Source organism: Gigantopelta aegis, chromosome 7 (genome assembly GCF_016097555.1).
Source record: "Gigantopelta aegis isolate Gae_Host chromosome 7, Gae_host_genome, whole genome shotgun sequence".
Classification (NCBI taxonomy): Eukaryota; Metazoa; Mollusca; class Gastropoda; order Neomphalida; family Peltospiridae; genus Gigantopelta; species Gigantopelta aegis.
In genome coordinates, this window is record NC_054705.1 from 44062032 (window position 1) to 44077015 (window position 14984).

General features: G+C 37.9%; 1 protein-coding gene across 1 annotated transcript in view; it reads left to right on the forward strand.

Annotated features, from left to right (window-relative positions):
* Positions 1-4179, forward strand: part of LOC121377325 (C-type mannose receptor 2-like) — a 31457-nt gene extending 27278 nt beyond the window's left edge. Inside the window, exons 7-8 of the mRNA XM_041505265.1 lie at positions 2127-2312; positions 3279-4179. Of these exons, the coding sequence (XP_041361199.1) occupies positions 2127-2312; positions 3279-3487 (395 nt within the window). The 3' untranslated portion in view covers positions 3488-4179. The remainder of the gene's footprint in view (positions 1-2126; positions 2313-3278) is intronic.
* Positions 4180-14984: the final 10805 nt, after the last annotated feature.

Here is a 14984-nt window from a genome sequence, read left to right on the forward strand (position 1 = left end):
GTGTTATCAATCCAACATTCATTTAAAAAGAGCAAATCACATCCTGAAATAATATTAACAAATTCGCTGTCGCAAAGTTTAAAAGCTAGTCTCCTTTGAACATTCCATGTCATAATTTTGATCACATGTTCACCCTCCAGCCCATCCTATGTAGCCGACATCGCTCCGTTTGCGGCGGATGGGTGATTGGGGTCTGCGGCGAATACGTGAGGGGGGTCTGCGCCAGATAAGTGATGGGGGTCTGCGCCAGATAGGTGAGGGGGGTCGGTTGTTACCGTTGGCGATGAACAAACGCGCGGTCTTTTCTGTGCCGGTCTGGTATCCCTCGCGTGTGTAGGACTTGGTCGCTGTTGGCTTGGCTTGTTTTGTACTACATCTCGGAACGACCGATAATCGGTGTAATTTGCCTCCTCGTAAGGTTTCCCATCTACAAATAACTTGTCCCGTAACAGTTTCGTCCTGTGTCCAGCTTGTCTCAGGCGTTTGGCTATGGGATACAGTTTCTTACGGCGTTCCTCGATCGCCGGGGGGAACTGCTCACTGATACCGTAAGTTTTCCCTTGAGCTGGTACGCGTTCGACTTTATCAGTACGATATCCTTGTGGTACAGAAAGCGAGCAACAATGGGGCGAGATGAACCAAGTCGTCTTTTGCCAAAACGATGTACATTACCAAACTCAAAATCGTAATCCAAGCCAAGTTCATTTCCAAGAAATTCTCTTATTACGTACTCTGTAATTTCGTTAGGGTTTTCGGCAAGACCGGTGAAGATGAGGTTACATTTCATAGATCGGCATTGTAGATCGGTTATCAAATCTCTCATTTCATAATTGTCCTTTTTCAGCGACTCTATTTCTTTTTTGTATTCCGCGTTGTCATTACCAGTGTTTTTTAATTGTCCGATTTATCGCTTCTATTTCCGCTTTATTTTTGTCACCTGTTTCCTTCACACAATCGTACAAATTACTCAGACCTTGGAAATTGGATTCCATGTTTCGTTTATCGGTGATAACGTTCTTAACGTCAGCTTCCAACGAATAAACTTTGTTAGCAAGTGACAAGATAGACGACTGGACATCTTCAATTTTTTTAGCATACGTTTCAACATCTTCAATTTTTTTCGCATACGTTTCAATGTTAGAAAGTCTGGTGTTCATTTTTGACATTAAATCTATCAACAGATCTAGTGGTAGTGTCTCAGTCTTGGCGCTACTTCCATATATCACCTCTCGTGTGTTATGGAGAACTGTAGACAGTTCATCGCTTGTCGCCATGTTTCTTTCTAGTGAGTAGTTCTCACAGTTCGCTACAAACGCTTCTTTTATATTATACCAGGTAGTTTATTTGTATCTGGAAGTTATAGTTCATGTTCTAGTAAATTTAGAAACAGTATAAATTTCTATTCTGCATCACAGTCTGACATCTTATCCAACAACGCAATTTCGAACTTGAAAATTGTGCTCCGAATGTAAGCCGTGTATCGGATTCACAGAATTAATTGTCATAATTAATTGATATTAATTGATATTTCGCATTATTGACTTACATGTCTCTTTTCTGTTTCTCGGCAGTCTGTTTCATAGAGTTTTAAGCAATCTGCTCACTTCCAGTGTGTATCTTTACATCACAGTTGACTATCACCGTTGACCATTATCATCATTTACAAATCACTATCGTCATTGTTGCCATCATCTTCCGCCAATTACCATCATCGTAGTCACCACTGGCCATCCACCATCATCACCGATACCATCATCGCCGTCATCGTTATGACCATTCATTGATCACCAACGCCCCTATGATCATGCATTGGTGATCACCGTAAAACAAATTTACAGAAAGCGGCTATTTGATGTCAAACAGTTGGTAATCATGGCATGTAGTCTTAGAAAGGAAAACCGCTACACTGTTTTCCATTAGTAGCAATACATTTTTTATATGTACCATTTCATAGACAAGGTAGCACATACCACGGCATTTGATATACACGTAATGGTGCACTGGCTGGATCGAGAAATAACCTAATGGGCCACCGACTAGGATTGACCCTAGACCGACAGCGCATCAGGTAGTGACGGTGGTGATCCTATTAGTCATCAGTTATTTAATGTGTTATATATTTGTAGGTGAATGCCCTGTCGAAGATGGGTACGTGCTGCTTGACAATCCGAAATTGTGCTTTAAGGCTTTTGCGGACTTTAAATTTATGGAAGATGCACGTAAGATTTGCCAAGCATCGGGAGCCATGTTGATCGTTTTAGACACGAATGAGAAAAATACGGCTGTCAGTGACTATATCGTGAAAACACTAGGTAAGTTTAGTCATCTCGAGGGAGTCAAGTCGCCAGTTATACATTGTTGTTTTTCATGAATTGCTACATTCAAGCAATCAAGCAATCAACGATTTGATTCATGAAGGTCCAGGCATCTCCGATATTCCCTGGTGGATATGTCCAAGGCAGGTTTTCCACATTATTAACAAATTACACTATATATCCATTTGGGGTTGCTATACAGCGGATTAATAATAGCAGTAATAATAATAATAATAAATACATTTTGTAATTTTGACATATAGTCTCAGAGAGGAAACCCGCTACATTTGTCCATTATTATGTCATGTCATAGGGTTTTACGTGCACATTCAGAACAAGCTGTTGTAGCGCACGCCTGTCGTGGGCACAAGAGCCGGCCTTGGCCGGCTCCTCCGTCCATGACAGGAAAGGTGGGGGTAGGGGAGAGGAGGGACCGCCTGCACTGGCAGGTGCAAGGGAGCACCAGCAGCCCGATCAAATCGGTAGCAGGCGGGTGGGGGTGGTGGTGGTGCTATGGAATTTGAATGGAGCAGTTAAATGCCAAAGAGAAAAGGGTGCGCAATTTTGAACGGTCGGTCGAAAGGTAAATGGCCGAGCTAATATAGGTTTTGATATTAATGAATCGAGAGTAATTTTAGACCTCTACGATGCTGTGGTGTCTCCCTAGGTTGCCCATAGGGCCCTTAGAAAGGGCCTGACCGCTTCGTCCATTACTAGCAAGGGATCTTTTATATGCACCATCCCACAGACATGACAACACATACCACAGACATGACAACACATACCACTAGTGGTGCATTGGTTGGAACAAGAAGTAGCCCAATGGGCCCACCGACAGCGACATCAGGTGGAGAGTGCTATGTCCCGCCAACTATATATTGTTTATTCGTCTTTTAGTTCTCTGTTACTGTTTACAATATTATTGACTTAATATTATGAATTTTGTTGTAATTTTTTTTTCAGGTTCAAGCAGCTATTTAATTGGTTTGACGGACAAACAGACCGAGGGCATGTATATCTGGGAGAACGGAAACCTGGTTACTTTCTCAAAGTGGGCTCCTGAGGAGCCTAGAAATAAAGCATACGTAGATTGCGTTGTGCTAACATCCAAGTATTGGTATAATGTTAATTGCTTTGATAGAATCAGATTCGTTTGTGAGAAACAAATCTGAACATTGCAGCCACACGTTCGACTAACCTCCGTCTTAAGGATTTGTTCACAATTACCAGAAAGTTTGCTTTGTTTAACGACACCGCTAGAGCTCATTGATTGATTAATCATCGGCTATTGGATGTCAGACATTTGGTCATTCTTACACGTAGTCATCAGAGGAAACCCTATACGTGTTTTTTTATTCTAATGGAGTGAACGATCTTTTATGCGCACTTTCTTACAGACAGAGAAGCACATACCACAGCCTTTGACCAGTTGTGGTGAACGGGGTGGAACGAGAAAAAACCAATCAACTGAATGGATCCACCGAGGTGATACGATCCTGCGACACAAACACCTGAAGCGAGCGCTCAACCCACTGAACTACTGTTCAACATGGAACAGCCGATGATTAATAAAGCAATGTGCTCTTGAAGTATCGTTAAACAAAACAAAGTTTAACCTTTCTTAGAGTTTTCTTGTTCTGCTGTTATTTATTTATTTATTTATTTATTTGTTATATATTTATTTAGTTACTTAGTTATTTACTTGTTTACTGGTGTATTTGTTTGTTTAATTATTTTTTGTATTATAATTGTATTATGTTCTCTTCTTCTCATATTCTGCAGCCAGGGCACCACGACTGGTATATCAAAGGCCGTGGTATGTGTTACCCTGTCTATGGGATGGTACATATAAAAGATCCCTTGTTATTAATGGCAAAATGTAGCAGGTTTCCTCTCTCAGACTATTTCAAAATTACCAAATGTGTGACATCCAATAGCGGATGAATAAATAAATGTGCTTTAGTGGTGTCGTTAAACAAAAACAAACTTTCTACTCATATGAATCCTACTACAGAAAGTGTCACTTTTATGTCACAATTTCTGTTTTATTTACATGTAGAAAACTAAATTTGTTGACTTTAACGATTCATATTAATATCATCCTTACAAAGTTTCTTTTTTCTCTCTGCTACTACGCTTTCATAGAGATTTTATTCAGGATTAGTGGAAAATGCCATTGGTGTTACCTGTTCCTAGCACAACACTATACATAACATGCACTGTTGCAATGTATAACACAAGGCATAGCGCTGACTAACTTTAATATAATACGTACAGATGGCCGACTTACTCACTAAAGAAAGAATTTTGTAAATGTTTTTCGTAATCAAAAAATGGTGGGCAATATAAGCTTTTCCTAGAATTTTATGTCATTGGTGTTACGGTATTTTATTTATGATAAAACAAAAGAAACTAAATGCTCTCTGGATGAAACATTCAACTAGTAGATATCGGCCATCAAACTTATTTGTCAGAAACAGCAAACGTATGAACAATTTGAGTGGTTTTACTTAAATGTGGTGACTGTGTTGTCAAAATATAAAAGTAGGTTTATTCAATCATTGGTGTTACTTGGTGTTACTTGGTGTTACTATCATATTTATGTAATGATTAATAATTGTAAGACATTTTATGTATGTTATTATAGATGTTATCTGTCCGCTACAACATGCACTTTTTCAGCATGAATTAATTATTTACTTATTTTGTCTTTGGTGTTACCTGCCATTGCTGTTACCAGTTACTGAGTAACACAAATGGCCATTAGTAACACCAATGACAATGCGTTTTAATTAGATGCCGTTGTCCTCGCTTAGCATATTTATGAAGATGATTTGAAAATTGAAGGGACTTGTGCAGCATTATAGTTGTGCAATGGCACATTGGGCAAAATAAATGTTTTGTTGGAATGTAACGAGTATATTGTCAACGTCCCTAACTGCCTTATGCCTCCAACTCTCTTCGGTTTGTTTCGTTGTGCACGGTTCGCGCAAGTAACATCCGATTTGTTGTTGTCTGCTTGTCGTTCATTTGTGAGGTTCTTCTTCACAGACAAGTAAGTATCTAAATATAAAAGTTTAAAAACCCCTAAAACCATTAATTTTATTAAGTCGTTTTTGTTTATTCTTTAAAATTACCGATATCGGCTCCACTCAAGACTAGTAGAAATTAACTTAAAATGGAGGTAGATTGATTAACATTTGGTGCGTGTCACATGACTTCACACGTGCTAGATCAACAAGGCTAAATCATTTTTAAAATGTTGTTCAAAGTTATTGTCCCCAGAACAGAAATACGGTAATGCCAGGGTTGGTGGTCCTGGTATCACTACCTTGCATCAATGTTATACGATACGCATTATATAATAATACAAGTAATATGCCATGATAGTAATAAACGTCACCACAAAAGAGAAAGAAGAAATAATAAAATAAGAAGTAAAACAAACAAATAGAACAAAATAATAATAAAACAGAAATAAAAATAATAAAAATTTAACAATAAAACATTAATAAATGAAAAAACAAAATATGATAATGAAAATAAATAAATAAAATAAATAAATAAATAATTCCAAGCGTTGTTGACGGCTAATGTGTTTCTCAACAGTGTACTTTACATTCACTTATGTATTTGGTTGGTTTTGTCATAATATAGCACCGTATATTTGAAAGATCGTAAGTACTAACTATATATGTGGCCAATATATCCCACTTGTTCGGGAAATGGTCATTATTTGCATAAATATACTTTTCAACAGTTCCATTATGTTTTATTATACTTATAGCATCAGAAAATTTTGGATTTCGATTGGCATGTTTACAAAATATATATATATATATATATATATATATATATTTATATATATATATATTACCTAAGACAATGATGTGGTTTAATAAGATACTCTGTAAAGGATTCCCAAGTAATACGTCGATTATATTAAGATTTACAGTCAAACCTATTTTACCTTTAAAATACGAATTTTTTTTCCAGTTATTATATTCGATCTACAAAAGGTGTGCTACATTTGTATCCCTCAAATGTAGTGAATAGTAGACATATAATCATTTCATAACAATTGTAAATAATTTTGAGGGTATAAATTCTGTTAATTAAGAATCACTTCATTAGAAAATTGGTATTTTACAATTTATTCGCTGGTATGAACGTAATCCCTATCTGTATTGACATCATATTTTAGCTATGGGTGTGGATAAAACGCGGACCGGATAAGAACGCTGGATGAACTGAACTTTTCCTTTACAAAAATTTTAAACAAATTGTTCGTTCATTGTGCATAGTTGAGAACATATATTTTATCATGTACATGTCGTTGCTTTGAAAATAAAAAATGACGAAAGGGTATTTTTCCAAATACATATGTGCCTGAACGCAGTTACAGACTACTACTAAACTTGCCTGTTTAAGTGTTAAAGGTTAACTTGATGATAATGGAACGTTGAAATCATACTGAAAATGTATTACCAAGCTGTAGTCAAATATCAGAAATTTACATTATGTATGTTTTCTTTTCCAATAAAGGCTATTTAAATTTTATTTTAAAAAAATATTAATTTTTTGTATTAAAATGGACTGTCTGTCCAGAAGAGTGGTTAATGGTTAGTTGTTAATGGTTGGTGAGAGAGAAGTCGGTACAATGTCCACACACGGCACCTAGCTGGACTGTCTGTCCTGAACAGTGGTTAATGGTTAGTTGTTAATGGTTGGTGAAAGAGAAGTCGGTACAATGTCCACACACCTCACCTAGCTGGACTGTCTGTCCTGAACAGTGGTTAATGGTTAGTTGTTAGAGGTTGGTAAGAGAGAAGTTGGTACAATGTCCACACACCTCACCTAGCTGGACTGTCTGTCCTGAACAGTGGTTAATGGTTAGTTGTTAGAGGTTGGTGAGAGAGAAGTCGGTACAATGTCCACACACCTCACCTAGCTGTGGACTGTCTGTCCTGGACAGTGGTTAATGGTTAGTTGTTAATGGTTGGTGAGAGAGAAGTCGGTACAATGTCCACACACCTCACCTAGCTTGACTGTCTGTCCTGAACAGTGGTTAATGGTTAAGGATTAGTTGTTAGAGGTTGGTGAGAGAGAAGTCGGTGCAATGTCCACACACCTCACCTAGCTGGACTGTCTGTCCTGGAGAGTGGTTAATGGTTAGTTGTTAGATGTTGGTGAGAGAGAAGTCGGTGTACTGGCCTTACGCATACCTATTGGTATACACATTTATCCTGCAATCACTATTATGTATTGTCAATATAAGTATTATGACTAGAAAACAATCTATAGTCTCGGTCTCTAATATAGGTTTTAGGGATGGAAAAATGTGTACCCTACTTATAATCAGCAAACGAATGTTGTATTGTTCAAAGTTTCTTATTCTTTTTTTTTCTTTTTTTTTTGTGTGTGTGTTGTTGTTTTTTTCGGGGGGGGGGTTGGGTGGGGGGGGTTTGGGGGGGGGGGGTTCTGTTTCTTCGTGTGTTTGTTTTTGTTGTTGTTGTTTTTTGTTTTGTTTTTTGTCGTTTTCTTGGGGGTGAAGGGTGGGTGAGGGGTTGGATGTCAGGGTAAATGAAATAACTTATGTAAAGATTTCGGCTTTATCCTGCTTAGGTCGAATTTGCCATTCTTACCGTAACAGAATAAGGCCGATATCTTAAGACTGTAACCAGTTACTATCGATGAGTAGTTTAAACTTGCTCTGAGTGGGAGTCGGTACAAGGGTACGAACCCAGAACCTACCAGCCCTACGTCTGATTAACATAGCCGTAATGTCACTGAAGTTGGCCAACGTCAGGTCAGGCCAGATAATTTAACGTCCACGTTCAGAACAAGATGTTGCAGCACACACACTCACACACACACACACGCACACACACACACACATATATAAAAACAGCTAATCTCAGATAGTATCGAAAAGGCGGTAGTATTAGATAGGTCAGATCAGGTCATAGGGTTTTACGTGCACATTCAGAACAAGTTGTTGAAGCGCACACCTGTCGTGGGCACAAGAGCTGGCCTTGGCCGACTCCTCCGTCCATGACAGGAAAGGTGGGGGGAGGGGAGAGGAGGGACCGCCTGCACTGGCAGGTGCAAGGGAGCACCAGCAGCCCGATCAAATCGGTAGCAAGCGGGTGGTATTAGATAGAAAATATATTTGTATATATTCGCATTTGTATCCACCTATAACCCGCACAACCCCGATATATACAAAACGATTTTGTCAGAATTGCACATTATAAAAAAAAAATGAAAAAATGTCATCCATACTAGACTCTATTTCAGTTATAAATAGTAAGAGACAAAACAGAAACTAGAAACAGATACTGACAAAAGCACGATTTGAATCTACAACAGCAGAACATAAATGCAGTGTTAAAAAGTGTAACCGAAGCAACTGTGGTACCTTTCAACATATTTTAGAAGGCACACATATAGAATTCAACCACAAAGGCTTATTTTGGGTACACAGGGATATGGATTGTTCGGTTAACAACGTTATTTATGTAATTACATGCAAAGGTTGCAAAAAACAATACATTGGTCATACCACTCAGCTGAGAGCCAGAGTATGCGTACACAAACAACACATAAAACAACCAGAAACAAGAGCATACCCTTGATTTCACATTTAAATACATAAGCGGCATAAAAAGTTATTGAATGTACCATTTTCCCATTTTATCACATATGAAATGTATTTTATGAGAAAGTTTTGTCCACTTCTTAATGCTCTTCGTTCGATAAAAGCACCGTTACTTAATTAATTACCAATCCCCATCTACTGGATTAACGTCATACTATGTATGACGTCATATTTAGCAGTTATTTAGCAGATAAGATGAAACATGTAAAAGAGCATTATTTCTTATAATTATTTTTAAATACATACATATATACTGTACATTTGTTTTGTTTTATCATTTGTTTTATATATATATATATATATATATATATATATATATATATATATATATATATATATATATATATATATATATATATATATATATATTCCCCATTCATTACTATACATATAACCTACAATCCCTATTAATTACCATACCATACATATAATCTGCACTCCCCATTCATTACTATGCATATAATCTGCACTCCACATTCGTTATTATACATATATCCTACACTACTTATTCATTACTATACACATTATCTGCAATACACATTATTTATTATACGTATAATATAAACTCTCAATTCATTATTATACATATAATCTACTCTACGTTCGTTATTAGACATACATTCTATATTACCCATAAATTACTAAACATATAATGTGCACTTCCCATTCACTATTATACTTATAATCTGCATCTTACATTCATTGCTATACATATAATCTGCACTCCTTTTCATTATTATCCGTTTAATATACACTCCTCATTCATTACAATATGTAATATGCACTCCACATTCATTATTGTAAATATATTCTACACTCCCCATTCATTATTATACACATAATCTAGACAACACATTACGATCTATATGTATAATAATGAATATGCAGTATAGATCATATATCGAGTGGGTAAAAAAACTACAAAAAAACCCTTTAACAACTCATATATCAAAAAAAAAAAAAAAATCTAAAACAAATTACATGATTAAGGACATAGATGTTGTCCGTTATTGGCTATAATTTCAAGATGGTATTTCCTGTAATTTTTACATACGGCCAAAATCAGTATTTGATATCGAAAATCGCAGTTCCGGAATGTAAAAAAATGTAATTTTACCATTATTCTACCTTGAACAGATGACCAATGGGTCCTCCATTTTTCCCACATGCTGCTGTCCGAGATGAAATGCAGCTCTGAATCTCCTCAAGGGTGATCTTTTACCAACTGTCCCTGCGTTTAGTCTTTAGTTCCTCCTCAGTGAACTTATCCATTCGATCTCCGTATACCTTCTCACTCAGTGAATTCCACACGCAATAATCCATCGGATTATAGCCCGGACTTCGCGGCGGCCATTCACCCTTCATTATGAATGCTGGTGCTGCATCCTACAAATGCTGCTGAGTTCGATGACTGGTATGCGAGGTTGCCCTATCTTGTTGAAAGATAAAGTCATTGTCAGGGTATAAGCGTCTGCAGTCGCGGAGTAGTCCACGATTAAGCAACTTAATGTAATTCTCAGAATTCTCTTTAGTGGCCTTAGTGTCAATACAATTTATCCGCATTTTTCCACTGCAGGAAACTGCTGCAGAGACCATCACTTTCTTCATAAACCGTCAAGTTTCGTGATACAGTCGCTTGACAGAAATGTCTTTCTTCCTTCTGCCGTACAGTCGATCGGTTCTGGCGATTGCGAGAGATCTCAACGGTGACGTCCTTCTCGTCCGTGAAAACCATGTTCTCAACGTCTTTTGTGAAATATTTATCATCTATCTTTTTGCGCCTTATTTTCCTTTTCTGTTTTACATACTCGTCTCGTCGTGAATCTCGTATCCTCTTATAAGCTTTCAATTCCAGCGTTTTCGTCATCCTCCGAACTGAAGTGCGGGATACTCCAAGATCAGACGCAATTTGTTTCTGTTACCTGTGTCTTCCTGGATTGTCCTCCTGGGAGCAGTTAGCTTCCTGCACATGTTGAACATTGTCTTGTGTACATGCTGTTTTAGGTCGGCCACTTTCTCCTGGATTGTCCTCCTGGGAGCAGTTAGCTTCCTGCACATGCTGAACATTGTCTTGTGTGCATGCTGTTTTAGGTCGGCCACTTTCTCCTGGATTGTCCTTCTGGGAGCAGTTAGCTTCCTGCACATGCTGAACATTGTCTTGTGTGCATGCTGTTTAGGTCTGCCACTTTCTCCTGGACTGTCCTTCTGGGAGCAGTTAGCTTCCTGCACATGTTGAACATTGTCTTGTGTGCATGCTGTTTTAGGTCTGCCACTTTCTCCTGGATTGTCCTCCTGGGAGCAGTTAGCTTCCTGCACATGTTGAACATTGTCTTGTGTACATGTTGTTTTAGGGGTGCAGTTAGCTTCCTGCACATGTTGAACATTGTCTTGTGTACATGTTGTTTTAGGTCCGCCACTTTCTCCTGAACTGTCCTCCTGGGAGCAGTTAGCTTCCTGCACATGTTGAACATTGTCTTGTGTACATGCTGTTTTAGGTCGGCCACTTTCTCCTGAACTGTCCTCCTGGGAGAAGATCCTGTACTTTCATTTTTTTATCAGTCTGTTTTCCGATGATGTACCCCACTTCTTTCTGGGAAATTCCTGTATGATTCTTGCAGCGCGCCAACCTTTCTCAGTGAAATGCGTCGCAATTAAGTCTTTATCCAAACTCAACAGTTCCAACTTGGATGTGATCTGATCAAAACCAAGACTAGCATGGCTAAAACCATTTGTGTTCCAGTTCCACTACTTTTAGTTATTGACACCCCTGCCAGACGACATTCCTAAGACGACACATGATTGACAGGTGCCACTGCAGTGAACTCAGTGGCATGATGCGGGAGAATTCCGGAACTGCGATTTTTGATATCTAATTTTGATTGTGGGCTTATGTGAAAAAACCTACTAGAGATATTAACTTGACATTTCGGCCAACGACGGACAACATCAATGTCTTTAATCATGTAAGGCTTCAAAAACTACATTTTGAGATATGAGGTGTTAAAGTTCAGTGCTGTTTTTGTTTTGGCCCACCCGATGTATATATATATATATATATATATATATATATATATATATATATATATATATGTGTGTGTGTATGTATGTATGTATGTATGTATATATGTATATATATATATATATATATATATATATATATATATATATATATATATATACACACACACACAATCATAACTGTGGAATGCTGAATACATTTATATTAATACTTGTGTGAATAATAAAGAAAAGTGTGTAAATAGTGTGTATAATAAAGCATGTGGAGTGTAGATTGCATGTATTATAATGAATGTGAAGTGTATGACAATGCAACTGACATGTAGATTGTATGCATTATATGGATAGGGTGTACACATTATATGAACACGTACACTAATGAATGTAGAATGCATATTATAATAATGAATAGTAATGATTGTAGAATGTAGATTATATGTATAACACGCATTCTGTGAGTACTGCTAAAGCAATACATGGCCACAGACCACAATTAAGTTCGCTATATATTTCTATATAGCCTTAGTGGCTATAACATTTTTATTAATATGAGCAGGCCCGTAGATTTTTGTTTGTACCTTTCCCTGCCTGGGAAACATAGATCCTGAAAAGGACAACCCCTGTTGTCCAGATCTTTCTCCCAGCATATTGGTTTAAACAAACTCTAAACCTGGCCGGAGTACACCCATTTTACACAAAAATCACTACGTTTGCATGGGCCGGAATTACCACAAACAAGTCTTCACTGTCAACAAGTTACACATGTTTACAAACTACATGCTCTCCCCTGTCAACTTCAGTCAAATAGTTGCCACTTCATAGCTGTCTGCCACGAAATAATCACAGTCAAACAGCAGACTGCGCGGACAAATTTCCGGATTTTGGACAACAAAATGGGAAGATAACTGTAATCTGAGGCCACATGTCTCCTACGGAGCCCAACACATTTTTGTGTCTCCTAAGTTCAAGGACCATAACTCTGTTAAGGTGGACAAATTGCTATGAAAGTTAAACTTGATCTGTAACAGTACATGACAAATCTATCTATATATATACACGCCAAATTTCATCTCAATATCTTCGGGATTGAAAAACATAAGTCCTAGAAACGCATTTTCGTATCTCTTAAATTCAATGCTTTGTCACACATAGGTAACTCGTCAAAAAAGTCAAACTGATCTGTAATAGTACACTATAAAACTACGCAAAATTCCAGATCATTATCATGAGGCAGTGGGGGGAAAAGTCCGGAAAACAAATTTCCGTATCCCCTAAATTCAAGGGCCATAATTCAGTTAAAATCGGTAAAGCGTCATAAAAGTCAAAGCTGATATGTAATGGTATATAATAAAATTATATACCAAATTTTAACTCAATATTTTGAGGCATTGTGAAAAACTCATCCGGAAAACTATAGGTGGGACAGACGGACGGACAGACAGACAGACAGACAGAAGGAAAGAGATAAAACATGTAGTCATATCATAAATAATGTGGATTGTATTCATTGAATAGCACTTAAATTGGTATCAATCCAAAGTTCTTTTAAAAGACAATTAATGTATTCAGCATTTAAATATAATACTGTAGGGTGCATATTATATGTGTAATAATAATTAGGGGAGTGCAAATAATTCAAGGGGAGTGCGTATTATACGTATAATAATGACTGAGGAGTGCAAATCAAATGTTACACCGGTTCTTGGTAATTCCATTGGATGATGTTGCTTTGATATCCGAGTTATCACCGTGGAAGTGTTAATCTAACGCTAGACTTAGACTATCAAATGTCACGACGAAGTTGGCCAACTCGACGGTTGCGTTGTAATTTCCCCAACTCCCGACTTAAGACGGATGCACTCAGATTAACAACTAATGGGTTATACGACGAGAATCGAGTTGTAAGAGCGTTCAGATTAACAACTAATGGGTTATACGACGAGAATCGAGTTGTAAGAGCGCTCAGACTAACAACTAATGGGTTATACGACGAGAATCGAGTTGTAAGAGCGCTCAGAGTAACAACTAATGGGTTATACGACGAGAATCGAGATGTAAGAGCGCTCAGATTAACAACTGATGGGTTATACGACGGAAATCGAGTTGTAAGAGCGCTCAGATTAACAACTAATGTGTTACACGACGAGAATCGAGTTGTAAGAGCGCTCAGATTAACAACTAATGGGTTATACGACGAGAATCGAGTTGTAAGAGCGCCCAGACTAGCAATTGGACAGTCGTAGAAGTCCTGACAGCAGAAAGTTGGTCAACTTTGTCGTGGCAGTTGGTAGTCTTGAACTAGCATAAGACTTTTAAATCGATATCGTACATGTTTTTCCTCTTTTTTTTTCTTCTTTTTTTTCAACGGCTGTATAAGATACGCTATTTCAATACACAACCGAATGAAGAAGTTTTTTTTTTTAAACGACACCATTAGAGCACATTGATAAATAAATCAACGGCTATTGGATGTCAAACATCTGGTAATTCTCACTCGTAGTCATCAGGGGAAACCGAGGTGGTTCGATCCTGAGACGCAATCACTTCAAGCGAGCACTCAATCGACTGAGCTAAATCCAGCCCTCTCACCCGGAGGATTCTCATCTCAAGTGGAAGGCAAATTGTGAGCGTGTGGCAGTTGGGGTAGGACTCGACCTTAAACATGGCCCGCAGTGTTTTGGCTACAGAAATCCACTTCAGGCTATCAACTTCCCAAGATCCGCAGTCCGACGACATATTGAATTTTGGTGTTCGCCCGTCATCCAAGAACACAGTCGCAGCACCGTGCTCTAGCGAAATGTGTAAACATTTGATGGATTCAAAGATGGTTTTTCTATTACAATATAAAGCCTAGCGCGGGTCGACCTTGCGATTACACATTTCAGACCCCGACGATTTGGATCAATACAATACAGTACAGTACAGTGCAGTGCAGTGCAGTGCAGTGCAGTGCAGTACAGTACAGTACAGTACAGTACAAGATACAGTAC